At 44.4% G+C, this 26,100-nt stretch overlaps 2 protein-coding genes and 1 pseudogene across 2 annotated transcripts; 2 read left to right on the forward strand and 1 right to left on the reverse strand.

Moving 5' to 3' along the window:
- The window catches only part of LOC129815320 (citron Rho-interacting kinase-like), a 36,377-nt pseudogene extending 26,632 nt beyond the window's left edge, over nucleotides 1–9,745 (forward strand).
- A 5,328-nt stretch (nucleotides 9,746–15,073) lies between these two features.
- Nucleotides 15,074–16,554, forward strand: LOC129815978 (myosin regulatory light chain 2, ventricular/cardiac muscle isoform-like). Its single transcript, XM_055870183.1, has 3 exons — nucleotides 15,074–15,606; nucleotides 15,693–15,741; nucleotides 15,974–16,554. The coding sequence occupies exons 1-3, from the start codon at nucleotides 15,467–15,469 to the stop codon at nucleotides 16,076–16,078; spliced, it is 294 nt and encodes a 97-aa protein (XP_055726158.1). The 5' UTR covers nucleotides 15,074–15,466; the 3' UTR covers nucleotides 16,079–16,554.
- A 152-nt stretch (nucleotides 16,555–16,706) lies between these two features.
- LOC129815325 (coiled-coil domain-containing protein 63-like) lies at nucleotides 16,707–26,088 on the reverse strand. The gene is made up of 10 exons (XM_055869032.1): nucleotides 25,514–26,088; nucleotides 24,991–25,119; nucleotides 21,877–21,999; nucleotides 20,296–20,477; nucleotides 19,925–20,109; nucleotides 19,560–19,777; nucleotides 19,341–19,415; nucleotides 18,969–19,161; nucleotides 18,425–18,616; nucleotides 16,707–17,863 (listed from the first exon to the last, which is right to left on the reverse strand). The coding sequence occupies exons 2-10, from the start codon at nucleotides 25,108–25,110 to the stop codon at nucleotides 17,718–17,720; spliced, it is 1,434 nt and encodes a 477-aa protein (XP_055725007.1). The 5' UTR covers nucleotides 25,111–25,119; nucleotides 25,514–26,088; the 3' UTR covers nucleotides 16,707–17,717.
- Between the last annotated feature and the right edge of the window lie 12 nt (nucleotides 26,089–26,100).

Consider the following 26,100-nt stretch of genomic DNA (forward strand, 5'->3'; position numbering starts at 1 on the left):
CGGAGTATGCTCACAACACACTGCCGAACTCGTCCACTCGTCCCCCCCTGTTTCGTGAACAAGAGGCCAAAGTGGGGACGCCATCAGCCGAAGCATGCGTTCAACGATGTCGCCGCACCTGGATCAGAGTGCGATCCTCCTTGCTCCGCTCCTCTACCCGACACCAACACCAGGCAAACCAACACCAAAGGCCTCTTCGGGTCCTCCGACCGGGTCAACGGGTGTGGCTGGTCTACCTGTGATCTTCCCTTAAAGGTGGACTCGCGGAAGCTCGCTCCGCTCTACATAGGACCATTCAAGATCCTGAGTCGCATCAACCCATTCACCTATCGTCTCCAGCTTCCCAGGTCTATGAGGGTCTGTCCATCCTTCCATGTCTCCCGTCTCAAGCTGGTAAGGACCAGTCCCTTCTCACCCCCCACCCCCACCCCTGCCCCTCCGCCCCCTCGACTTGTTGATGGTCGTCCGGCCTACACTGTCCGGCATCTGATGGAGGCTCACCGGGCCCGAGGTACCCTGCAGTACCTGGTGGACTGTGAGGGCTACGGCCCCGAGGAATGGGCGTTGGTGCCAGCCCGGGACATCCTGGATCTGAGATTTCAACCAACTACGTGGTGTTCGCCCTGTTTCCGCAGCTGGAGCCATTCCTGGAAGGGGGGGGGGTACTGTCATGATTCCACCTGTCACCAGAGGGCGGCAGAGACCATCCTAGAGACAATTATGACAGTCAGGTGTGTTCTATTACTCATTACGATTTTCCCTTTAAAAGATATGTGTTTTCTGTTTCTCTTTGCAGAAGCTTGAATTGTTTACCGTGTGCGTTCATTTCCTGAGTGAGTTTTCGAGACTTAGCGTTTGTTGTTTTTTCAAGTGTACTGTTTATCCTTAACCACTGATTCCTTGTGTGGTCTCCTCTGCACCTGGGTCCAACCCTACCACGTCACAATAGTAACCGCTTTATTATGGACATTCTTCTGTTTACCTGCCTTACCTTGCTTTATGTAGAGCACTTTGAGAATTTCTTGTAAAGCCATTTTTAAACTAAACTTATTTTTCCTTCCCTACTCCTCCTCTTCCTCCTTCTTGGGCATGAGCTCTGGGTATGGCACTTCACAGGGAAAATGTAACACCTGTGAATATTCTGGGTCATAGTGTGTATGTGTCTGCAGGAACTCCAGGCGTGGCCAGCAAGGCTGGGAGAGGAAGTATGTGGTGCTGGATGGGACCAAGGTGTCCATCTATGACTCTGAACCCAGAGAAGGTACTGCTCCTTGACTTGACTCTCCTTTTGTGTTTATCCAACAGACTGTTTTGGCAGTGTTTTCATGACCATGGTCTCCTGGGACTTGTCCAATAGGAAATTATAATTATTTGTTTAGCATTGCAAACATTTTTGCTGCTGTTTTCTCTAATGAATATGACCCTGGTGTGTTTCCAGACTCTCTGAAGCCAGAGGAGGAGTTTGAACTGTGTCTCCCTGACGGAGAGGTGACTATCCATGGAGCTGTGGGAGCCTCGGAGCTCATCAACACGGCTAAGTCAGGTACAGTTACAGTGCGCCTGTCTAAGGAGGGGTAGGGAAGGAAAAATAAGTTTAGTTTAAAAAGGGCTTTAGAAGAAATTCTCAAAGTGCTGGTACAGGTTGTGTTGGTACAGGTCCACCTGTCTCAACTTCTGTTTTTCTGCAAAATTCCACCATCTGGAACAAACAAAGTTAATGGTCCCTACATTAAACCTAACAAAAGTTATAGATGACTCCTCCAGATATTACTCATTTATGTAGCTTAATCAGGTGTGGGTGTGTGATCAAGTCATGTTTCTTCAATCTGTCATCTTGTTGTGTTGGTACTCTTTGTGCAGACATCCCATACATCCTAAAGCTGGAGTCTCACCCCCACACCACCTGTTGGCCTGGCGAGTCCCTATACTTCATGGCTCCCAGCTTCCCAGACAAGCAGCGCTGGGTGGCTGTCCTGGAGTCAGTTGTAGCTGGCAGCAGGGGCTCCAAGGACAATGTTGAGGCTGACGCGGTGAGTGTGAGTGTGAGTGTGTGTGTGTGTGTGTGTGTGTGTGTGTGTGTGTGTGTGTGTGTGTGTGTGTGTGTGTGTGTGTGTGTGTGTGTGTGTGTGTGTGTGTGTGTGTGTGTGTGTCTGTGCATATCTCGAGAGCCATCTTCAATCTCTAGTCAGTTGATATTTGAAGTATTGTTGTAACTTTTAATGTCTCCATCTGAGTTCTCCTGCTAGTGCATTAGAGTTTATAAATGAACCACACTCAAACATGAAAGAGCAAGACTTGCTTGGAGAGTAGGGTCAGGTGTATTCACACTCAATAGTCTCTCTTTCTCTCCCCTTCCCACCCCTTTCCCTTTCTTTTTGTCATGTCTGCATACTATCTGTGTTTGTTGTCAATGATTTTTATGTATGAAAACATATTTTACGCATATTTTACACTGTATGTGTAAATATACTGAGGTGTTGTTGACCACACTGTAGACAGCTGTTCCTAAAAAACAGAAGAACCTCTCCCCATTGGTCCAGGTAAAGATCTGCATGAGTCTGCCTTATGCTTGGGCCGACAGAGCATGCAGACACACACTTACTGTATACATGTACAGACATATCCAAGCACACAAACTACACGTCACTATCACGCATACAGTAAATGCAAACACGCTCTCACGCCCTGAAAGGCAGCCACATGCCCACTCATGCAGCACTCATGCAGCGCCTGTATGTGAGATGGCACTGTTGTGCAGCTTTGTCCCCTGGCTTCATGCATGCACTTCCATGTTAATGGTCATGTACTCTACGCCCCACCAATGCAGCCCAACGATTGATTGATCAATTGGTTTTGTCTATTGTTTAGAGATTGATAGTTTCAACATCCATTGCTATGTCTTTATAGTTGTTTCAAGTGTCTGTTGTTAATTTAGATTTTTTTATTTCCCCCCCAAGTGTCCATATCCAGCAGCTCACAGTCATGTCTGTGTTGTCACCTGCTCTGTCCTGGCACACTCTTGCCTCTTGTCACAGCCATTGTGCATATAACCTGCTGAACTGTTGCTTTCCCTCTCCTATATGATGACAGAAACTTCTAGGGAATTCTCTGCTGAAGCTGGAGGGAGACGACCGGCTGGATATTAACTGCACCCTGCCCCTCACCGACCAGGTAGGACCTGCAACTAAACCATGCTACGGCCTTGAGGTATAACTTTTATCATGGATGGAATAATACTTGGCTATCTAAATAGATCATTCACAAGAATGTGAAAGAAACATGGCTGTATTTGCTCAATTCTCAACAGCAAAATATGTATGCGATGGGTTATGTTGCTATTTCCCCATTCTAACTGTGTGGCCTTCTCTCTCCCTCTCCATAGATAGTTTTGGTGGGCTCTGAGGAGGGCCTGTATGCCTTGAACGTCATTAAGAACAGCCTGACTCACATCCCCGGCCTGGCCTCCGTTTTCCAGATCCGGATCCTCAAGGAGCACGACAAGCTGCTCATAATTACAGGTCAGTGTTGGGGACAAACTGTGTCCAGGCAAGGTTGCTGTAGCATGCGAGCGTAGTTCACCGAAACAGTTACAGCATATTAGTACCATGATTATAGAGAATGTTAATACAGTGTAATATCTGTTTATTATCCCATCTCTGTTATTGTGTGTGGGATGGAGTGTGCAGTTTGTACTGTAGGTGTTTGTGCTTACTGTAAAAGTACTTTGTGACAGGAGAGGAGCGGGCCCTGTGTCTGGTTGAGATCAAGAAGGTGAAGCAGTCACTGTCTCAGTCCCATCTCCCGGCCCAGCCAGATCTCAGCCCATACATCTTTGAGACGGTCAAGGGATGCCACCTCTTCTCCTCTGGCAAGGTGTGAGCCACCAATTTATGTTTCTCTTCATGGATTTTTTTCACCTTATCGAAATAGAATTAAACATTGTTTTCTGTTAAAATAATGAGTCTCAGTCATAGCGCAAAGCCAATTTTTCACACCGTTTGATGATACATCAAGTTGTCTGTTAAATTCCTTGACACGGTAGACACACAACTGATTACGCCATATCTCTGGAGTGATTGTTGTCTGAATGTTTTGCTTTTGTCCCTTGTGCAGATTGAGAATGGCACATGTATATGTGCAGCCATGGTCAACAAGATCACCATACTGCGCTACAACGACAGCCTCAATAAGTTCTGTATCAAGAAGGAGATTGAGACGTCAGAGCCCTGCAGCTGTATCCACTTCACAGGCTACAGCATCATCATCGGCACCAACAAGTTCTACGAGATCGAGATGAAGCATTACGTGCTGGAAGGTAGGTCAATGACTCCTCACACAGGATGCAAGTTAATGGTAGATACTTATCTCGGGTTAAATGGACTAAAACAGGGAGGGACTACCTGGACTTGTCCAAAAATACATTTTTGTATCGTTGGTTGATTGATTGGTGTGGTGACCTCCCTCTTGCAGAGTTCCTGGATAAGAATGATGTGACGTTGGCCTCGGCCATCTTTGCAGCCTCCTCCCACAGTTTCCCCATCTCCATCATCCAGGTCACCCAGGCACCGCAGAAAGACGAGTACCTGCTCTGCTTCCACGGTCAGACACATGTTTCATTCACATTCATACACATTCTATAGGCCGTGTGTGTGTGTGCGTGTTTGTGCTCGGCTGGTTGTGAGAGAGGGAGTGTCTGCTGTCATTATGATTAGTGAAAGTGCTACTGTCAATTTCCCCACAGTTTACATGCAAGAATGATTGCTAATTTCTGCTTGTGGTGATTCCCTGTCCAGAGTTTGGGGTGTTTGTGGACGAGCACGGCCGCAGGAGTCGAAGTGAGGACATCCAATGGAGCCGTTTGCCTCTCTCATTTGGTAAGTCAAATAATGTTTTACCACTATAAGGATAATCTCGGAAGGATTGAAGCATTGCCATTTAGAAAAGTGTTATTAGACATTATCAGGGCTCATACATGCTTATAACACAGTGCTCCTCTCCATTTCAGCCTACAGAGAACCCTACCTGTTTGTGACCTATTTCAACTCGTTGGATGTGATCGAGGTCCAGGGCCACTCTGCTCTAGGGTAATATCACCTCCCTGATCCTTTAGTTTACTGAAACCCTGAATGAGTTAGCATAACATTGTAAGATTTTTCAATGGGGGTATTGTGTCTTGTTCAGGGCCCACTCGTACGCTCACCTAGACATCCCCAACCCGCGCTACCTGGGCCCAGCCATCTCCTCCGGGGCCATTTACCTGGCTTCATCCTACCAGAATAAGCTCCGGGTCATCTGCTGTAAGGGGAACCTGGGACAGGAGCGGGAGCTGCAGAGGAATGGCTCTGGACGCAGGTACATGGCTCTTACTTTTTCTTATTTATTTCTCTCTTTCACTCACTCACCCTACACTCACTCATTCCTCACCAATGCTGAGCACTTAACTGAAATGTTGGTAAAAATGTTTTGTTTTTTAAACAAACAATTGACAGACCTTTGTTAAATTATTTGAATTCCATCTCCTTCGTTTTTTTTCTGTGAGCTCAATGCGCACATTGCATAGTTTCTCTAGAGATAAATCCGATCAAGCCCGAACTATGCGATGTAGTAAGGAGTTGTAGTTTCCAACAGGACAAAATTCTACATAGTTTAGCTGTCACGCCCTGGCCTTGGTATTCTTTGTTTTCTTTATGTTTTTTAGTTAGGTCTGGGTGTGACATGGCGAATGTATGTGTTTTGTAGTGTCTAGGGGTGTTGTATGTGTATGGGGTAGAGTAATGTTGTCTAGTTATGTCTATGGCTGCCTGGATTGGTTCTCAATCAGAGACAGCTGTCATTCATTGTCTCTGATTGGGAGCCATATTTAAGGCAGCCATAGGCAGTAGGCTTTTGTGGGGTGTTGTCTATGTTCTATGTTGCATGTGTGCACTTAGTTCTGTTTAGCTTTCACGATCGTTTGTTTTGTTCATTTTGTAAGTGTTTGTTTTTTCCTTCATTAAAGAAGATGTATTTTTCACGCGCTGCGCCTTGGTCCTCACTTTCTCAAGAAGACGATCGTGACATTAGCTCTGAAAACGTGGTAATTACTAAATCCATTGTGCGCCGGTATATTTCTTTTACACTTGCTACATAAGGTTAGTGTCGGGCAGACACAAGAGAGAAGACTGAGTGATCAAGAGGGATAGAAAGCAGTTGCTTGACGAGGTATAGTCTCTCGACGCAGAGAACGGAAAACTCCAAAAGTCCCATTAAACGTTGAATAAACTGATGAAACTCGGTTGAAAAAACCTACTTTGTGATGTTTTTCTAATATGTATCAAATAAAAACAAAGCCAGAGATATTAGCCGTGTATACCGAACGCTTATCATAAGACAATATGGATGTGCTTCCCGCGCCTAGGTAGAGAAAGGAAATTCTGGACACGTCATTCCAAGAGCTCTTGTTCGACCTCGGATCAAGCTAGACACCCCATTCCACCTTCCACTGCCTGTTGACATCTAGTGGAAGGCGTATGCAGTGCATGCATATCCATAAATATAAGGCAATTCAATAGGCAGGCCCTGGAACAGAGCATCGTTTTCAGATTTTTCACTTCCTGTCTGGAAGTTTGCTGCAAAATGAGTTCTGTTTTACTCACAGATATAATTCAATCAGTTTTAGAAACTAGAGAGTGTTTTCTATCCAATAGTAATAATAATATGCATATTGTACGATCTAGAATAGAGTACAAGGCAGTTTAATTTGGGCACGATTTTTTCCAAAGTGGAAACAGCGCCCCCATATTGACAAGATTAATATAAATATATATATTTAATGCACCACTTTGTACCAGATCACTTCTTTAAGCTGGATGCATTAGTTGCTGTTTCATGGTTCTGTTCAGTAACTTCATCCAGATACTCCCCCTCACATCACGGCAGCAGTACACTATGTAATGCTGTTTACCCTGTGATCTTTGTCCTGTGGCGCCCTGCCCTGCCCTTTCCATCTCCACAATGGGTCTCTCCAATGCCTCCTCTTCATCCACAGCCCCAACAAGCGTGGGCCGCCCTCCTACAACGAGCACATCACCAAGCGCCTGGCGGCCAGCCCCGCATTGCACGGTGACCCGGGCACGCCACACCGCTACCGCGAGGCCCGCACTGAGTTCCGCCGCGACAAGTCACCCGGCCGCCGGCCACACTCGGTGGAGAGGGAGAAGTCTCCCAGTGGCAGGATGATGATGGACCCACGTCTGGCCAGGTCTCCAGGGAGAGCCTTGGGGGGGGACCTACGCCTCGGTCGCTCCCCAGGGAGGTTGATGGACCGGGATGTGAGGAGGGAGAGGTCGCCGGGACGGGGGTTCGAGGAGCAGCAGCATGGAGTTCGCCAGAGACTCCACACCAGCTCCGGACGCACGCCCCTCACCACAGTCAACAAGGTTAGAGAGTAGACTATGTATGCTTCCCAAATAGCCCTAACACCCTATTCACTGATTTCCCTTGCCTGATTTACAGGACATAACATGAGTGGTATTGGGTGACTTGTGAACCCTTTTCCCTATTTAGTGCACTACTTTGGACCAGAGCTCTGTCTTTTTCAATATGGCATAATTTTGATAGATTCTTTGGATATGCTGATTTGCTTGAAAATGTATTTTTCTATAAGACTTTGCTATTTCAGGGATCAATCTTCTTTGATCAAGCCTTAATGATACCAAATAATGTAAATTCCTCTGCCTAACTTCTGTGTTAGTGCCCTAACACCTGACCCGATCTGTCTCTGATCTTTCTGTACAGGTGTGGGATCAATCATCTGTTTGAGGAACAGCAATGCCACACCAGTCAGAAGAGTGACATCCCCCTTACCCGTGTTAGGGAATAGGAGGTTGGTCAGAGTATTACATCACCTAGAGAGCCCAATAGGAAAAGCAGCTAAAGCGTTGAAGACACACTGTCAATGCTGAATGTCAGAACTATGGGATTTTACTAGAAAAAATAATGGTTAATGCAATGTTGTTATACAGTAACAAAGAATTTTTTATATCCAACATTTGACGTCTGCAAGGACCAAAACACCTTAAACAATATTTGTCACAAACACTGAGATAAACGCTTGGAATATCTGCTCAATTAAATCCTGGAAATTTACAGATAAATCTCAGAGTTTAGAAACACAACTAAACGTTCTCCTGGATTTTCTCTCTCCCCTGTGCATATCAGCTAGATCAGTGGTGGGGATCTCCAGTCCTAGAAGGACACACTGTGTGCAGGCTTTTGTTACAGCTCAGCACTAATACGCCTCATTCAAATAATCAACTAATCAAAGTCTTTAATTTAGATCAAGTGTAATTAGGTGTTTGTTAGAGCTTATCTGGAATAAAGTCTACACACACACACACTGCAGCCTTCTATGTTTAGTCCATCCCTGAGCTAGATGACTACACTAAAACGCACTACCCACAATCCCCAGCACCAGCTGGCTCTTGCAACAGGACCTTTATAAATAACCATAATGCTAATTGACACTGTAAATAGGCAGACTTAGGTTTCTTCCAAAATGGTACCCTACTCCCTATACACTGCACTACTTTTGACCTGGACCAACAGGGATCTGGTCAAAAGTAGTACTCTATATAAGGAGTAGGGTACCATTTCAGACAGAGCCATGCTTTTTATAGATACTGAAAGGGAACCTCAATGCTGGAAAAGCCACATCTATTTTTGTTAAAGAGAAAAGTGATTGTTACATGTATGTGTCTTCTTAAATGTCAAATGAATATTATTGTTTTAAAACGTCCTTTATCAAGTGAGCATTTTGCCTTGGACCCATCTTGTGTAATGCACTTCTACACGCAAAAGCAAACATGCGGCTTGAGAGATCATTAAGCTTACAACATACTACTTCAATATTCATTTTTTTACAGCAATCTCCCTTACCCTCTTGTATATACCCCCCAAACTGTTGTTTATGATTGATTGATGAAGAAAAAAATGTAGTTTGACTGATTTGTCAAAGGCATGGATGTACTTAAATGAAAATCAAAAAGAAATATCCTATGCTCTTCGGCATCATATTAATTTCAGTGAACAATGACGGCGATTCGACACTGGAGCATGTGAGCGGTAGGATATTATATTTATACATGTTTTAGTTTGCGTTAAATTTACATTTTATGGGTGACATTTTCCTACTGCTGAACACCTCACACAGCAAGAACATATGGTATTTTCAGTCACATAAGCCTACTCTTTATACTTTAATATATCAACTTACTTTTGATGTACTTATTCTTTATATTTGCTTAACATCAGCCCCCCCACACACATACAAACAAATGATTTATATTCAAGTGAACGACCATGACGACCAAAATTCAGTGTAGCAGTGAAAGGTCACGTAGCAAATTCTTGTACAACAGGTTAGCCTACATGTGCAATAATAAACATTTTGCTCACATCCTCTATATGCATATTTTACTCAGCATCTGGGCGGGAGTGTACAAGGTTGTAAATTGACTTAATTTCATACATGCCTATCAATTTAACATCTGCTACCTAAGTCCATCCCTCTACTTTTTCACTTTTTGGAAACTTTGCGAGCAGCAGAATACCAATGTGAGATCGGTGCATTTTGCGGACGCCGTTTAGACGAGAAACATGTCGCCCTGTTCTTGATATGATGATGTTGATGTCTTACAAATGATTTACTAGCTTTCCCTGTAGATTTTGTCACACAATATTAAACATAACCAATGTCTTTACTTACTATCGTATCCTGTTGTTTTGATGTTTCTTTTATCATTTTTTTAAAGAGGAGATCGGAGTTCCGATCGACTTACATTTGAAGTTGGAAGTTTACATACACTTAGGTCAGAGTCATTAAAACTCGTTTTTCAACCACTTCACAAATTTCTTGTTAACAAACTATAGTTTTGGCAATTCGGTTAGGACATCTACTTTGTGCATGACACAAGTAATTTTTCCAACAATTGTTTACAGACGGATTATTTAACTTATAATTCACTGCATCACAATTCCAGTGGGTCAGAAGTTTACACACACTAAGTTGACTGTGCCTTTAAACAGCTTGGAAAATTCCAGGAAATTATGTCATGGCTTTAGAAGCTTCTGATAGGCTAATTGACATCATTTGAGTCAATTGGAGGTGTACCTGTGGATGTATTTAAAGGTCTACCTTCAAACTCAGTGCCTCTTTGCTTGACATCATGGGAAAATCTAAAGAAATCAGCCAAGACCTCAGAAAAAATGTTGTAGACCTCCACAGTCTGGTTAGTCCTTGGGAGCAGTTTCCAAATGCCTGAAGGTGTCATGTTCATCTGTACAAACAATAGTATGCAAGTATAAAGACCATGGGACCACACATCCGTCATATCGCTCAGGAAGGAGACGCATTCTGTCTTCTAGAGATGAAGGTACTTTGGTGCGAAAAGTGCAAATCAATCCCAGAACAACAGCAAAGGACCTTGTGAAGATTGTTACGTTCCCCAGTTTCTGTGTTCTGTTTTGTATTTGAGTGTGTGTTTCAGGAGATGGCTTCCTGAAGTACTCCCCAACCAGCTGATTGGTCAACCCCAGGCTAATTGGTGATTGGAGCTGACCCCGCCCCCTCGTCAAGAAGCAGCTGACTCTAATCACCATTGCCACCTGAAGATAAAAGCCAGTGTTCTTCCCAAGAGAGTAAAGATTGAGGAGGGAGAGGAGAGAGATGAGATTTGGAGTAGAGATTTGGAGATTGAGAGAGAAAAATTAGATTGTGATATAGTGTGGGTTGTGTATCAGAAAGTGTGGTATGTACTGTTGTTGTTGGTAGCAGTTTTTCTATGTCCTGTGTTTGAGTGTTTGTGAAATCATTAATAATTACTCTGTTTCGTTTGTTCCCAGGGGGGGAAGGAGAAGGCACTTTGGGAGTGCTTAGGCAAGAGGCCCGCGAGCATACATATACCCGTAGTATATTTACTGTCTAGGTAAGACCTGGGCGGACCACCCCCTGTATTTTGGTTAGGGCACCAGGCGGTGTTAAGTTAGGTAAGTTAAGTGGGTAGGCAGGTTAGATAGGAGAGGGGGAACTTTGATATTTACTTTCTTTGCTTTGGTTCCGTCCAGCCCCTTTTCCCCATATTACCGTGTAAGAAAATAAATTATAGTAAACGGTAATTCTGCTTTTGTGTCATCCTTACTCGCACCTACAGTCCATACCTCTTGCACTTCAGAGAGTTGAGTTGTAGCAGGGAGTTGCGTTCCCTCTTCTCAGAGGCGTGCGTAACAAAGATGCTGGAGGAAACGGGTACAAAGTATCTATATCCACAGTAAAAATGAGTTCTATATCGACATAACCTGAAAGGCCACTCAGCAAGGAAGAAGCCACTGCTCCAAAACCGCCATAAAAAAGCCAGACTACAGTTTGCAACTGCACATGGGGATAAAGATCGTACTTTTTGGAGAAATGTCCTCTGGTCTGATGAAACAAAAATAGAACTGTTTGGTCATAATGACCATCATTATGTTTGTAGGAAAAAGGGGGAGGCTTGCAATTCAAAGAACACCATCCCAACCGTGAAGCACGGGGGTGGCAGCATCATAGATGGCATCATGAGGTAGGAAAATGATGTGGATATATTGAAGCAACATTTCAAGACATCAGTCAGGAAGTTAAAGCTTGGTCACAAATGGGTCTTCCAAATGGACAAAGACCCACAGCATACTTCCAAAGTTGTGGCAAAATGGCTTAAGGACAAAGTCAAGGTATATGAGTGGCCATCACAAAGCCCTGACCTCAATCCCGTAGAAAATTTGTGTGCAGAACTGAAAAAGTGTGTGCGAGCAATGAGGCCTACAAACCTGACTCAGTTACACTAGCTCTGTCAGGAGGAATGGGCCAAATTCAGCCAACTTATTGTGGGAAGCTTGTGGAAGGCTACCCAAAACATTTGACCCAAGTTTGTAGCAATTGAAAGGCAATGCTACCAAATACTAATTGAGTGTATGTAAACTTCTGACCCACTGGGAATGTGATGAAAGAAGTAAAAGCTGAAATAAATCATTCTCTACTATTATTCTGACAATTGACATTCTTAAAATAAAGTGGTGATCCTAACTGACCTAAGACAGGGAATTTTTACTAAGATTAAATGTCAAGAATTGTGAAAAACTGAGTTTAAATGTAGTTGGCTAAGGTGTATGTAAACTTCGGACTTCAACTGTAAGAATTTTCTTGTTTTTGATGGGACAGATGTAAGTACCTGCAGATGGGGAGACAGATATATAGAGAGGGGTACAGAAAGAGGTTAAGGGCACAGACAGTCGGCTGAGCGAGGGCTCAAACCTCTGTCACCGAGGGGACATATGTGGTCGGGAGGTTAGACCACTACACCAGACTGTGACACGTATCCTGTTTTGTGTGTGTCTGATGTAGAATCAGGTGTGAGAGACAGAGAGAGAGAGAAAGAAAGATTTTGTGTGTGTGTGTGACTTATCCATGTCCAGAGTGTTGGGATAACAATCCACATTGGGTATTTATAGTAGTCTGATGATCCCACTAGCCTACTAATTCACTAACAGCCCCAGCCCCACTGTGACAATGCCATCCCATTCTACAACCACTGGCATGCAGAGCAGCAGCAGCTATTTCTGTCATTAAAATGGGAAAAACTGTGAGGAGCAAGACAGCTGCCTGCCCAGGAACAATTGTTCTGGGTGAGTGACAGACAAACTCTTCATACATATATCTTTAACGTTTAGATGCAGACAGCTGTAATAAAGATGTGACTTTTCAACCTCAAAGAAGTTACTAGAGATTCCTTCCCATGCTGTGAAGAGACAGAGATGATGTGACATATGCCATTGAGGCACTGACTAGTTGTTAAACACCTGGCTGAACGTGAGAAGGATGGCAATGACGAGGTGAAGAAGGCTTTTAGCATGTCAGACTCAGGACCTTGATATAGATCTGCCCCTCCCCAGACACTGTTGGGAGTTCATCCCCCTGCCCGTACTATCCTATTCACTGATTGGCACTTTAGCAGTTTCCCTTGCCAGCATAACAGGACTGGCATTGGGTAACTTGTGAACTCTTTAAATATAATTAGCGCATTTTAAGGTGCTGTTCTCTGTGTCACCAGGGTCCTAGTTGATGTGGAACCTAGCTAATGTTCTACTGCTGAGTTTGGAACGTGGAACTCTGGGTGCAAATTATTTTGAACAGCTTCCTTTCCTGGTCTCCTCTCAGTTAAAGGTGACAGCTTGAGTAAATGGAGTGCACTGTAAGTGGGTGATATGTACAGAAGCATGGAAGAGAAGTGACTGGGCTTGCTCCACCATTAACCCAGCCTGCCAGACAAACTCCTCTGACAGCAGCAGGGCAATAAATAATGGCTTAATAAGCTATCATAAGCCCACACTCCCTTTAATCTTTAAAATTATTGTTTTATTGGCCTTAGACAAACACAAATATCAATGGCAAGGCATAGGCACACATCCAACACATCCAGGAGAATAGAGGTAGCGGTAGTACCCTACTAGAGGCAGATAGCATACTAGCTGCTAAAAACCTTTTTCACAGAGCTGAGCTGTACTGCGCTGGCCTGGTTACGCATCCACCATTGTTGCTGGAACTATACTAGAAAGGAAATTGTGAAGAAGATCCAGTACGGTTCAGGTCTGCACGATAGTGTGAAAAGTGTGTAGCTGGCTGGGTAATTGGGGCTATGCCACTGTTAAAACCACGACGACCCAACAGCTGGTTTTTAGTTCCTCTAGTTTTGTCTACCCTCCCAATATGGGGATTGATGCATCATCACTCACACTCGGGCAGTCAGCAGCACTTTTAAAGTAAAGTAGGAGAGCTAGGGGGATAGGCCATGCTTTCTAGGGGTAGGAAAGGGAGATTAAGTATTGGCTTCCGTTAACCTTCAGCATGCAAGGGTCCTGCTATTCTAAACCACTGTTATTCCACTCTGAGAGTTGAGAATGAACCTTGGGGAAGGGGGCACAAGGGATTGTTCTCTGAGTGTGTGTGTTACCTGTCACTTCCTAAATAAGGCATGGTTTATTTATATCGGCCAGTAGAATGGAGTACATGTAGGCTACATAAGACAAGACAAATCCTTCTCCATTGTTCAGTGGCACTTTGGGAGTCCCATTGTTCTGCTCATCACACACCCATCTCCTCTCCTCCAGCTCCAGCCATGGTAAGTGCCTGCCCCGTGCTGTGCTGTTCCACTGTTTGATCTCTCACACTCAACTATGTCAAATAGGACAATCTATCGAGCTGTTCTTCAAGCTAACCATCAAACTAATGATATACTGTCTATCTCTCTACATTTGTCTACTCTAAGGATGCAGCAGAGTATCACATTCCCTTGCCTCTACCCCCACCCCTTTGACAGAGCTGAGTGTGAGAGATCAAACAGACAAATGTTGGTAGATTGTTTGATTTGATAGAGATATTTGATGTCCGATGTCATGTTCTACTCAGGATGAATACTGAATATGAAACTGAAAGAAATGAACAAACTGCATTCCGAAGAACAACATTTGTCTGTCCATCTGGAGATTTCCATGAAGATATTTCAGTTTTGACATAGTTGATATACTGAAACATTTTCTTTAAAAGTATTCTCATCGTCTTGGTTTATAGTGTGTTAGATTCTAACAGTTGGAACATGATTAACACATACATAGTGTATGTTTAGTATTCCATCCTATATGTTTAAGTAATACAATGCTAAAGTGTTGTGTATTTTACGTTGGGCAGGTTAACCCCTTAATTCATAGCATTTAGTTAGTTCAGGGGTGGTCCTGTCAAAAACTGTTATCTCAATAGTTGTATTGTGTCCTAAGTAACACTGGCACCATAGCCATATATTTAGAGAGTTAGACCAACTTTTGGAATATTGTTCTAATTCCAGACATTCAGTTACACAACATTGTTTAAATATTCCCCATTGTAATGTTAATGGAGAACTAACATGGCTGCCATAGAATGTTGTAGTGTCAAAATGTAAATGCATCATGATGCAGAAACCACATTGGCCGAACTCTCTTAATATATGTCTCTAACTGGCCCTAGCATAAATCAACTCAGGGTAGATCAACCCACCAGGCTTCATGGATCTACTCCTTTTCCACCTCCCGCCGAAGGCACCCAAGAAGGCAGAGAAGAAGTCAGCAGAGGGAGCCAACTCTAATGTATTTTCTATCTTTGAGCAGTCTCAAATCCAGGAGTTCAAGGAGGTAAGGATCTGCCTCTCCCCTTATTACCATGACGACAGTCCCCCTGTACCCCTTTCTGTCTGGGCCCTAGTGCATAACCCATTCTGCAAACAAGGGATGTGTTCAGTTGTTTAAACGTCCTGCTACATTTTGCAACAGTACTGAATGTCACTTTCTCCCAAAAGTTTGCAAAATGAGTTGCCTGAATTGTAATTTGACATTGTCCTTCCTTATTTCTGTATTGTAACTACTGTCTATGTTATCCAAATGTCTGCCTCCCATCGACTTCTTTCTAATTAGAGGTGATCTCTGTGTAGGCGCTGATCCAGAGGAAACTATCCTCAACACATTTAAAGTATTAGATCCTGAAGGTAAAGGGGTCCTGAGGAAGGACTCGTGAATACCCTGTGTGTGTGTGTAAACGGGTATAATAGATTATAGGTTAATGTAATCCTAAACACATTGTTCTTGCTCCTCTTCAGTGTGACCGAGATGCTGACGACACAGGCGGACAGATTTTCTCCTGAAGAGGTTAGAGTCCAAACAACATACCCTAAACACACTATAAGCTATATACTGTACATACACACACACAAGCCCTGGACCCCTTGTACATATGACTATCTATCAACAGCAGACAAACATTTTCATTAAACTCATAGCCACTCATAATCGGTAACAACACAGTTCATATATGAATCTGTTGTGACGTGTATGATGTGTCAGTGTTTGAGTCACTAATTCATCTTGATGGTTTTCTTAGATGGAGCAAATGTTTGCAGCCTTCCCACCAGACGTGGCAGGAAATCTACACTACAAAAACCTTGTCCACATCATCACACATGGAGAAGAGAAGGACCAGGAGTAACTAACTGCTCCTTTAGCGTGTCTGAATAGAAGACAGAAATAGAAGCTCTTGACTAGAGACTCTAGAGCTTCTATTTCTTTCATCAAAACACCCGTCGGCTGTCATCTATCATCTCCAGGCTCCACCCACGGTCCTGTGTGCTTGCCCCGCCCACTTACATTCTCAGATCAGGTGAAGTGGACCCCCCCGGTATAATTCACTGGCTCCTTTGTCTGTCAGTCACACTTCCCCTCCCAGGTCACCTATACCAAGAGACCATAGCTAGAGCCCCCACCACCTGCAGCCCCACAGTGGAAGCGGAGGGAAAGAACCAGAGGGAAACTCACTGGCCTTTACCTTCTACACTTTTAAACTGGCCACCTGTGATGCATCTACTTGTGTTTTCCCGTCATCGGCAGTGGTTAAGCAAACTACCAAGCTAGATGTGTGTAAATGGTCTATCAGACAAATGGTTGAATCCATATTCAATAGCTATTTTACAATCTGATCACCTTTCAATAAATAACTTTTGTCGAGAGATTCTCAGTTTGTTACTACTTGCACCTCATGCCAATAAATGTTTATTTTGACGCATCCCCTTAGACAGCATAATATATATTCAATGTCCTTTGTTTACTTGAATGACATATTGGAACGAATGTCATCTTAAGTGATATTCTGTATCAACTCAACAAATCAAGTCTATGTATCAATGGATGTGTGCTTCCCTCAATTATTTTGCCCAAGTTGATCACATAACTGTTGCAGCCACACTGTGTTGTAAATAAGTCATACACAACATCAATACCTTTTAATCTGTAAGGTTTCATCACCAGCAAGAGAGTTTACATCAGGGGTTAATGACATCAGTATGGGTTGAAAATAGTATTAGGAGAATGCTGCTTACGCACAAACAGCCCACGAGGAGAGTTTGTGAGGTTCAAATGATCTGTTCAGTGAGGGAGAGCTTTTCTACTGGTTTATAAACTGATTCAAGGTTTTAGTTTGGTTTTGGTAGCAGTCCTGCCCAGCAGCTGAGAACATTATGGATCCCCTAAGACTAAGAGCATGTAGCCTTCTGTATTTAGAGAGGAGCAATGAGAGCCAGTGATGTAGCAGAGATGGCCGTCTTCTGGCATCACACTGGTCTTCAAGGTACAGAGGGGCCTAACACTCTCCATCAAAACATGGGGTTTGGTTTGGAAAGACAAAGCCCCAGTGTTTATTTTAGTGCTTGTCATGAGGTTACAGGGTAACGTTACACCGCATGATGCATCCCAAAGGCAGGGCACACACTAAGCTGTCAGCCAGTGATCCCTGTAAAGCCTGTTGTTACTCCACTGAGGTGGTACCTGGCCATGCTGAGAGACCTAGACGCAGAGGTGCAAAGCCCTGAGCCACCCACCATTTAGTATTTCATTGCCCAAAACGAGGGCATCTTTCCTGTACCAGGATAAGGGTCTAGATGAGCTGTGTTATTTCCTCCAACAATGGGAACAAACCTGTTCAAAAGCAGTGGTGGGGGTGGGGGGCAAAGGACACTGAACAATGAACAGATTACTGAGACCAAGGACTAAAGCTAAATGCTGTAATGGTTTCATTGACATTAAAACAACGCAGTATGTGAGCACCATGTCTTGTGAGCGTCAGAGGCTCCTGCTCAGGCAGACTTGGGGTTGAAGCCCACCTTCTTCTTTCCTCTTAGGGGGGCGGATGGGGCCTTGGGCACCTTACCCTGTTCAGTATGCATCACCCAGGGCAGCACCCGCTCACGCAGGGTCTGGAAGTCCAGAGGCTGCTCGCTGCCTGTAAGGCACACCACACACAAAGTTAATGGAGCACAACACTGACACACTCCACTTGAAGTATTAAAAGTCACTTGCGATTAGTGTTGACTTTAAGGAAAATGTTACGCGATATTACATATATACATATTATATTATTATTTACACTGTCAACAGGTTGTTATACTGCCTTTATAATGTCTTCAGTTTATTAAAAGCTGTTTCCCAAAGGGAAACCTATTCACTACATAGTGCATCGGCCCTGGTCAAAATTAATGCACTATACTGTATTGTTTATTTATTTAACCTTTATTTATTTAACTAGGCAAGTCAATTAAGTACACATTCTTATTTACAATGACGGCCTAACAAGAGGTAAAAGGCCTCCTGGGGTACGAGGGCCTCCTGGGGTACGAGGGCTGGGACAACACTACATAAAGAGAGACCTAAGACAACACAGAATGGCAGCAACACAACATGACAACAACACGGTAGCAACACAACATGGCAACAGCACAACATAGTACAATATATGGAATAGGGTGCCATTTTGGGGTGCAGGCTCTACTGTACCAGTACTGACCCAGGCCCAGTAGTGCTTCAGTGGTGCTGTCGTCAAAGGAGGGTGCCTCTGTAGTAGAGGGGGTCACGGCGGGCAGCAGGCTGCAGCTGACCAGCAGGAGGTTCTGAGGGGGCAGCTCCATCTCCTCAGCCTCCTTGTAGCTGCACTGGGACAGGAACATCAACAGCTGGTGCATCTCCTCCTCCAGGATACCTGTGGTGATGCAGAGGACAGGACAGAATGAGACGGGATGAGTCAGTGTCTAGTGGTGAGTGTCACTCATTCTAGAAGTCTGGTGAGTTCCACATGTTCCACTTTTGCTTTGCCTGTGTGAGATACTGTGTGAGTGTTACATACACTGACTGTACTGTCAATTTGGATACACTTTATTTGATGGTACAGAAATTACCAGGTATTTATTTAGAAATGGCATAGTAAAATGGTAATAACTTAAATATTTGTGTGTGAATTTTTCTTTGGAATCCATTAAAATCTTTGTTCTTTTGAGAGCTTTAGCATGGCCAATAGGCTGCGAGAGAGGGGTTGTCCAACAATGTCCACCTACCGATAAACTGGGTGACATTGTCATCAGTGACCTGAGCGCTGCAGCCCAGCTTGCCAATGATAGAAGCAGGGTTACAATTCATCTTGTTAAACAGGTGGGCGATGGCCGTCTTATGCTGATCCAAAAACTTCAGAACCACCGTGTACTGGCTCTCCAAATTATTGGCCAGGCCACGACGCTGCTCCAGCTCTCTCTGAGAGGGACCAGAGACAAAACGTCAAAGTCAAAAGATGAAGGGGAACACAGATTGATATAGGGGAGAGAAACTGATTGGCATGGTCAGACAGAGAAATGCACAAGGAAGCACCAGCAGACACATTAGAGCAGTGAAAAGTTGTGCAAAGTCAAACTTCCTAAAAACGAAAACCTTACCTCCAGTTCCTTGAGCTGGTCCTGCCACTGTTGATCATACTGCTTGTTCTCCAGCTCAAAGCGCAGGATCTCAGTCTGTGGGGGAGATAGCAGCAGAACACAGTCATATAACCTTGTCTAGGTTTATAAGTTGTCTAGTTTTCCAAGCTTACAGCACATGAACTCCCATCCTGTGTTTGTGTGTATGCATGCATGCCGTGTATGTGTGTGGACCCTGACCCTGAGCTTGTTGATGCGGTCCTTCAGCATGGTGCTATTGTTGTTCAGCTCGTTGATGTAGTTGAAGTAAGCAAAGCTCTTCTCCTCGTTCTCCACAAATGTCCTGCCGAGCTGACGCAGGTCGCTGTCGCCGCTCACCTCCACGAGCAGCCGGTGCACCGCCTGGTAGGTCTCCAGACTCTCTCCTCCCATTCGTTCACGCTGAGCCTGCTCGGCCCCTGCACCAATGACAAAACACTGCCATGAAGCATCGATCAAGAAGGTTGATGAAGCTCGAGAAAGGCCTCTAGCCTCTAGGCTAAACAAGAAACCATTCAATGAACAACTGTAGGATGTATAATGTTAAGCGTGATTCTAAAACGTACTTCTCTTTTTGGCCTCTTCGTCCTCGCCTATGTGGACGCTCTCCTTGGACTTTTGCACCATGAAGCTGCGGAGTTTGATCTCGTGGTCGATGACCCTCTTCAGCTCAGTCATCTCAGTGTGGCAGAGAGACGTGTCCTTCTTGCTACGCTCCCTCACAGCTAGCATGCGGGCCAGGGCCTCGGACCTAGAAAACAAACACAGCCCACATTTTTTAACTGGGCAAGCGCAAGAAGAACAGACTTCTACACACCACATACAAACACACACACAGACATAGTGTTTGTGGCTCTGACCGCTGGTCGTAGGCAAGGACAGACTTCTCCACACCACATACAAACACACACACAGACATAGTGTTTGTGGCTCTGACCGCTGGTCGTAGGCAAGGACAGACTTCTCCACGAGGTCTTCCATGACATTGTGCTGGGACAGTAGCTCTCTGCTCAGACGCTGGTACATTAGGGCGAAGGAGCACCTCTGGTGCCGCAGGTGGTCAATCTCATCACGCAATGCCTGGTTGCTGCATAGCAACTTGTCAAAGCTTTTAGTGGCCTACAAGACCACAGGATAAGAACACTATAGAGATGATTCTCAAATCACAAAACACATCGCAAACCAGTTTGAACCAAATCAATGAGGAATTTAATATATTACACTGAACATCGTCTTAGCATGGCTATGTACGCCTCGCTCTCGGCCAATCAGATTGTGTGGCCATACTGGGTACATCTTACATACACTGCTCAAAAAAATAAAGGGAACACTTAAACAACACAATGTAACTCCAAGTCAATCACACTTCTGTGAAATCAAACTGTCCACTTAGGAAGCAACACTGATCGACAATAAATTTAACATGCTGTTGTGCAAATGGAATAGACAAAAAACCATTCAATGAACAACTGTAGGATGTATAATGTTAAGCGTGATTCTAAAACGTACTTCTCTTTTTGGCCTCTTCGTCCTCGCCTATGTGGACGCTCTCCTTGGACTTTTGGACCATGAAGCTGCAGAGTTTGATCTCGTGGTCGATGACCCTCTTCAGCTCAGTCATCTCAGTGTGGCAGAGAGACGTGTCCTTCTTGCTACGCTCCCTCACAGCTAGCATGCGGGCCAGGGCCTCGGTCATTTTGCAGGGCTCTGGCAGTGCTCCTCCTTGCACAAAGGCGGAGGTAGCGGTCCTGCTGCTGGGTTGTTGCCCTCCTACGGCCTCCTCCACGTCTCCTGATGTACTGGCCTGTCTCCTGGTAGCACCTCCATGTTCTGGACACTACGCTGACAGACACAGCAAACCTTCTTGCCACAGCTCACATTGATGTGCCATCCTGGATGAGCTGCACTACCTGAGCCACTTGTGTGGGTTGTAGACTCCGTCTCATGCTACCACTAGAGTGAAAGCACCGCCAGCATTCAAAAGTGACCAAAACATCAGCCAGGAAGCATTGGAACTGAGAAGTGGTCTGTGGTCACCACCTGCAGAACCACTCCTTTATTGGGGGTGTCTTGCTAATTGCCTATAATTTCCACCTTTTGTCTATTCCATTTGCACAACAGCATGTGAAATTTATTGTCAATCAGTGTTGCTTACTAAGTGGACAGTTTGATTTCACAGAAGTGTGATTGACATGGAGTTACATTGTGTTGTTTAAGTGTTCCCTTTATTTTTTTATTTTTTATTTTTTTGAGCAGTGTATATAGAATCATTTTATGTTGGTCATAACTGATTCATAGCAAACACATAACAAGTGTGGAATGGATGTAGGTTTGTGTGATTTGGTGAGTGTTGAATGTATACCGCCACGGTTTTGTGATGTGTGATTGATTTGTGTGTGACTGTATAAATGTAAGATTGTTGAATAAATGTTGGATTCTGTGATGATGACTGGCAAACAAATCAAACAGTCAACAGTGTGACTGTAAATGTAGGGTTGTGTGGTGATGACTGCAGTACCTGGTTGACACGGACCTCCATGATGCGGATGTGCTTCCTCTGATGAAGAGGTCTCTTCAGGCTGCGGATCCTACCACCCATCTCCTTCTTCCTCTGCAACAGCTTGGTCTGCATCTCCTTCATCTCCATAGGGAAGAGGGGATCAATAAAGTTGAATTGAGTTGAACTCTATTCATTCTATGCATTGTCCAGCCCAAGAATTAGGCCTACATGTACTTATGTTTTTAAAAATCTTTGAGATTATCTGTATTATGCAAAGCGCTATATAAATAAATATCAAATCAAATGTTATTTGTCACATGCGCCGAATACAACAGGTGTAGACCTTACAGTCAGATGCTTACTCACAAGCCCTTAACCAACAATGCAGTTTTAAGAAAATACCTAAAAAAAAAGTTTTATCAGCCATAAAAATAACAAATGATTAAAGAGCAGCAGTAAATAACAATAGCGGGGCTATCGGTAGAGTCAATGTGCAGGGGCACCGGTGTTGAGGTAATTGAAGTAATATGTACATGTAGATAGAGTTATTCAAGTGACTATGCATAGATGATGGGGGGGGGGGGGGGGGGGGGGGCAATGCAAATAGTCTGGGTAGCCATTTGATTAGCTGTTAAGGAGTCTTATGGCTTGGGGGTAGAAGCTATTTAGGAGCCTCTTGGGCCTAGACTTGGCGTTCCGGTACCGCTTGCCGTGCGGTAGCAGAGAGAATAGTCTATGATTTGGGTGGCTGGAGTCTGACAATTTTTAGGGTCTTCCTCTGACACCGCCTGGTATAGAGGTCCTGGATGGCAGGAAGCTTGGCCCCGGTGATGTACTGGGCCATACGCACTACCCTCTGTAGTGCCTCGCGGTCGGAGGCAGAGCAGATGCCATACCAGGCAGTGATGCAACTTGTCAGGATGCTCTCGATGGTGCAGCTGTAAAACCTTTTGAGGATCTGAGGACCCATGCCAAAACTTTTGAGTCTCCTGAGCGGGAATAGGTTTTGTCGTGCCCTCTTCACGACTGTCTTGGTGTGCTTGGACCATGTTAGTTTGTTGGTGATGTGGACGCCAAAGAACTTGAGGCTCTCAACCTGTTCCACTACAGCCCTACCGATGACAATGGGGGCATGCTCGGTCCTCCTTTTCCTGTAGTCCACAATCATCTCTTTGTCTTGATCACATTGAGGGAGAGGTTGTTGTCCTTGCACCACACGGTCAAGTATCCCTATAGGCTGCCTCATCGTTGTCGGTGATCAGGCCTACCACTGTTGTGTCGTCAGCAAACTTAGCGATGGTGTTGGAGCCGTGCAGTCATGAGTGAACAGGGAGTACAGGAGGGGACTGAGCACGCACCCCTGAGGGGCCCCCGTGTTGAGGATCAGCAATGCGGATTTGTTGTTGCCTACCCCCACCACCTGGGGACGGCCCGTCAGGAAGTCCAGGATCCAGTTGCAGAGGGAGGTGTTTAGTCCCAGGGTCCTTAGCATAGTGGTGAGCTTTGAGGGCACTATGGTGTTGAACGTTGAGCTGTAGTCAATTAATAGAATTCTCACATAGGTGCTCCTTTTGTCCAGGTGTGAAAGGGCAGTGTGGAGTGCAATAGAGATTGCATTATCTGTGGATCTGTTGGTGCGTTATGCAAGTTAGAGTGGATCTATGGTTTCTGGGATAATGGTGTTGATGTGAGCCATGACCAGCCTTTCAAAGCATTTCAAGGCTACAGACGTGAGTCCCATGAGGTGGTAGTCATTTAGGCAGGTACCTTAGTGTTCTTGGGCACAGGGACTACGGTGGTCTGCTTGAAACATGTTGGTATTACAGACTCAGACAGAGAGAGGTTGAAAATGTCACTGAAGACACTTGCCAGTTGGTCAGCGCATGCTCGGAGCACACGTCCTGGTAATCCGTCTGGTCCTGCGGCCTTGTGAATGTTTACCTGTTTAAAGGTCTTACTCACATCGGCTGCGGAGAGCGTGATCACACAGTCGTCCGCAACAGCTGATGCTCTCATGCATGTTTCAGTGTTACTTGCCTCGAAGCGAGCATAGAAGATATTTAGCTTGTCTGGTAGGCTTGTGTTACTAGGCAGCTCTTGGCTGTGCTTCCCTTGGTAGTCTGTAATAGTTTCTAGGCCCTGCCACATCCGACGTGCGTCGGAGCCGGTGTAGTATGATTCGATCTTAGTCTTGTATTGAAGTGTTGCCTGTTTGATGGTTCTTCGGAGGGCGTAGCAGGATTTCTTATAAGCTTCCGGGTTAAAGTCCAGCTCCTTGAAAACGGCGGCTCTACCCTTTAGCTCAGTGCGAATGTTGCCTGTAGTCCATGGCTTCTGGTTGGGGTATGTACGTATAGTCACTATGGGGACTACGTCCTCAATGCACTTATTGATAAAGCCAGTGACTGATGTGGTGTACTCCTCAATGCCATCGGAAGAATCCCGGATCATATTCCAGTCTGTGCTAGCAAAACAGTCCTGTAGCTTAGCATCTGCTTCATCTGACCACTTTTTTATAGAACAAGTCACTGGTGCTTGAGTGTATAACCCGCCAGCTCTATGTTCTTAAGGTCGTCGTTCAGCCACGACGAGGTGAAACAAAAGATATTACAGTTTTTAATGTCCCGTTGGTAGGATAAACGTGCTTTCTGTTCGTCCCATTTATTTTCCAGAGATTGAACGTTAGCTAGCAGGACGGAAGGCATGGGCAGATTAGCCACTCGTCGCATGATCCTCACAAGGCACCCTGATCTCTTTCCGCGAAATCTGTGTTACCTTCTCCAGCGAATAACGGGGATATGGGCCTGGTTGGGTGTCTGCATTATATCCCTCCCGTCCGACTCATTGAAGAAGAACTCTTTGTCCAGTTTGAGGTGAGCAATCGCAGTTCTGATGTCCAGAAGCTATTTTCGGTCATAAGACACGGTAGCAGCAACATTATGTACAAAACAAGTTACGAACAACGCGAACAAACAAACAAAATAGCATGGTTGGTTAAGAGCCGATAAGATGGCAGCCTTCCCATCCGGCGCCATTTTACTATTATTATTCACAAGTCAATACTTTGCCATTTTAGCAACAGTCAGTTAGCCAGTCATTTAGCAACAGTCGTTCTAATTGGCCATACTGTACCTTGGTGTCCAGACTGGCAAGGTGTTCCTTCTGTTTTCTGATGGCAACCAGGTAACTATCGTTATCCACAAGGAGTCGCTGGTGTTGCTCATGAAGGTTGTCAGTCTTTTGGGGGGGCATTATTATGGCCTGTGTGACATTATTGGAAAATGCTTCAAATGGTTATGCAGTCAGATTCAAAGGACATACCTCGTTCTTGATTTTACTTGGTCAAGAATTACCCTTACAAAAAAAGATTGCAATCAGAGTGCAGTATAACTACAGCATGCTGTAAATACTGCATCCAAAATAATACGTTTTTTACTGCAGGAGATTTGCGTTGTAACTGCAGTTAAGAGTGCAGTATAACTGGAGTTATTCTGCAATTACTGCGTCCAAAATACCACAGTGGTCTGCAGCTACTAGTTTCAAAACGGCAATATTTTTTTGTAAGGGTACTAGTAAACACATGCGCAAATCAATTATTCGTTTCCGATAGGCCTACCAGGCTACAACAAATACTTTTCCAGATAGCACTGCTTACCAGTTTCGGCCTAGGCCGTGTAGTCTTCGATATCTTAGTTGGTGAATTATTATTTTTAAATTTATCTCGCTGATGATTGGTATTTCACCAATGTCTCCACTGTTTTTTAAATTATATTGACAACGCTAATGATACGTTGACTTTATAAAATATAAAGAAATAAAAATAAATTATGTTGATCTCACTTGCTATTGTGGATATATGGAGTAACGTGATTTTTAGAACGCATTTTCGAATTTTTAAATCGTTCCATGATGATCACCTCTGACGCAATGCCAATTGTTCAATCATATGTTGGAGGGAATGGTGAAACAAGATCGGGTACCTGTACATGGACTAGATGCAACTACAATTGATTTCAGTTTATACATATCCAATTAAAATACATTGGTTGTGTAAATTGGAATTGTGTGCGTGCCATTTAGCTTGCCAAATAAAGACCTCAAAAGTGGTGGGTCTTCCATTTCACTGAAAAACAAATCCCACATTGTTGATTTAATCTAAACATACCTAGTTGGTCCACTGCCGCTAGATGGCAGCCTATAGCTAAAAGTTTAAGTACAGCAGCCAGACTTTTCTTACTGGTA

The sequence above is a fragment of the Salvelinus fontinalis genome, chromosome 18 (genome assembly GCF_029448725.1).
Source record: "Salvelinus fontinalis isolate EN_2023a chromosome 18, ASM2944872v1, whole genome shotgun sequence".
In the NCBI taxonomy this organism is placed as follows: Eukaryota; Metazoa; Chordata; class Actinopteri; order Salmoniformes; family Salmonidae; genus Salvelinus; species Salvelinus fontinalis.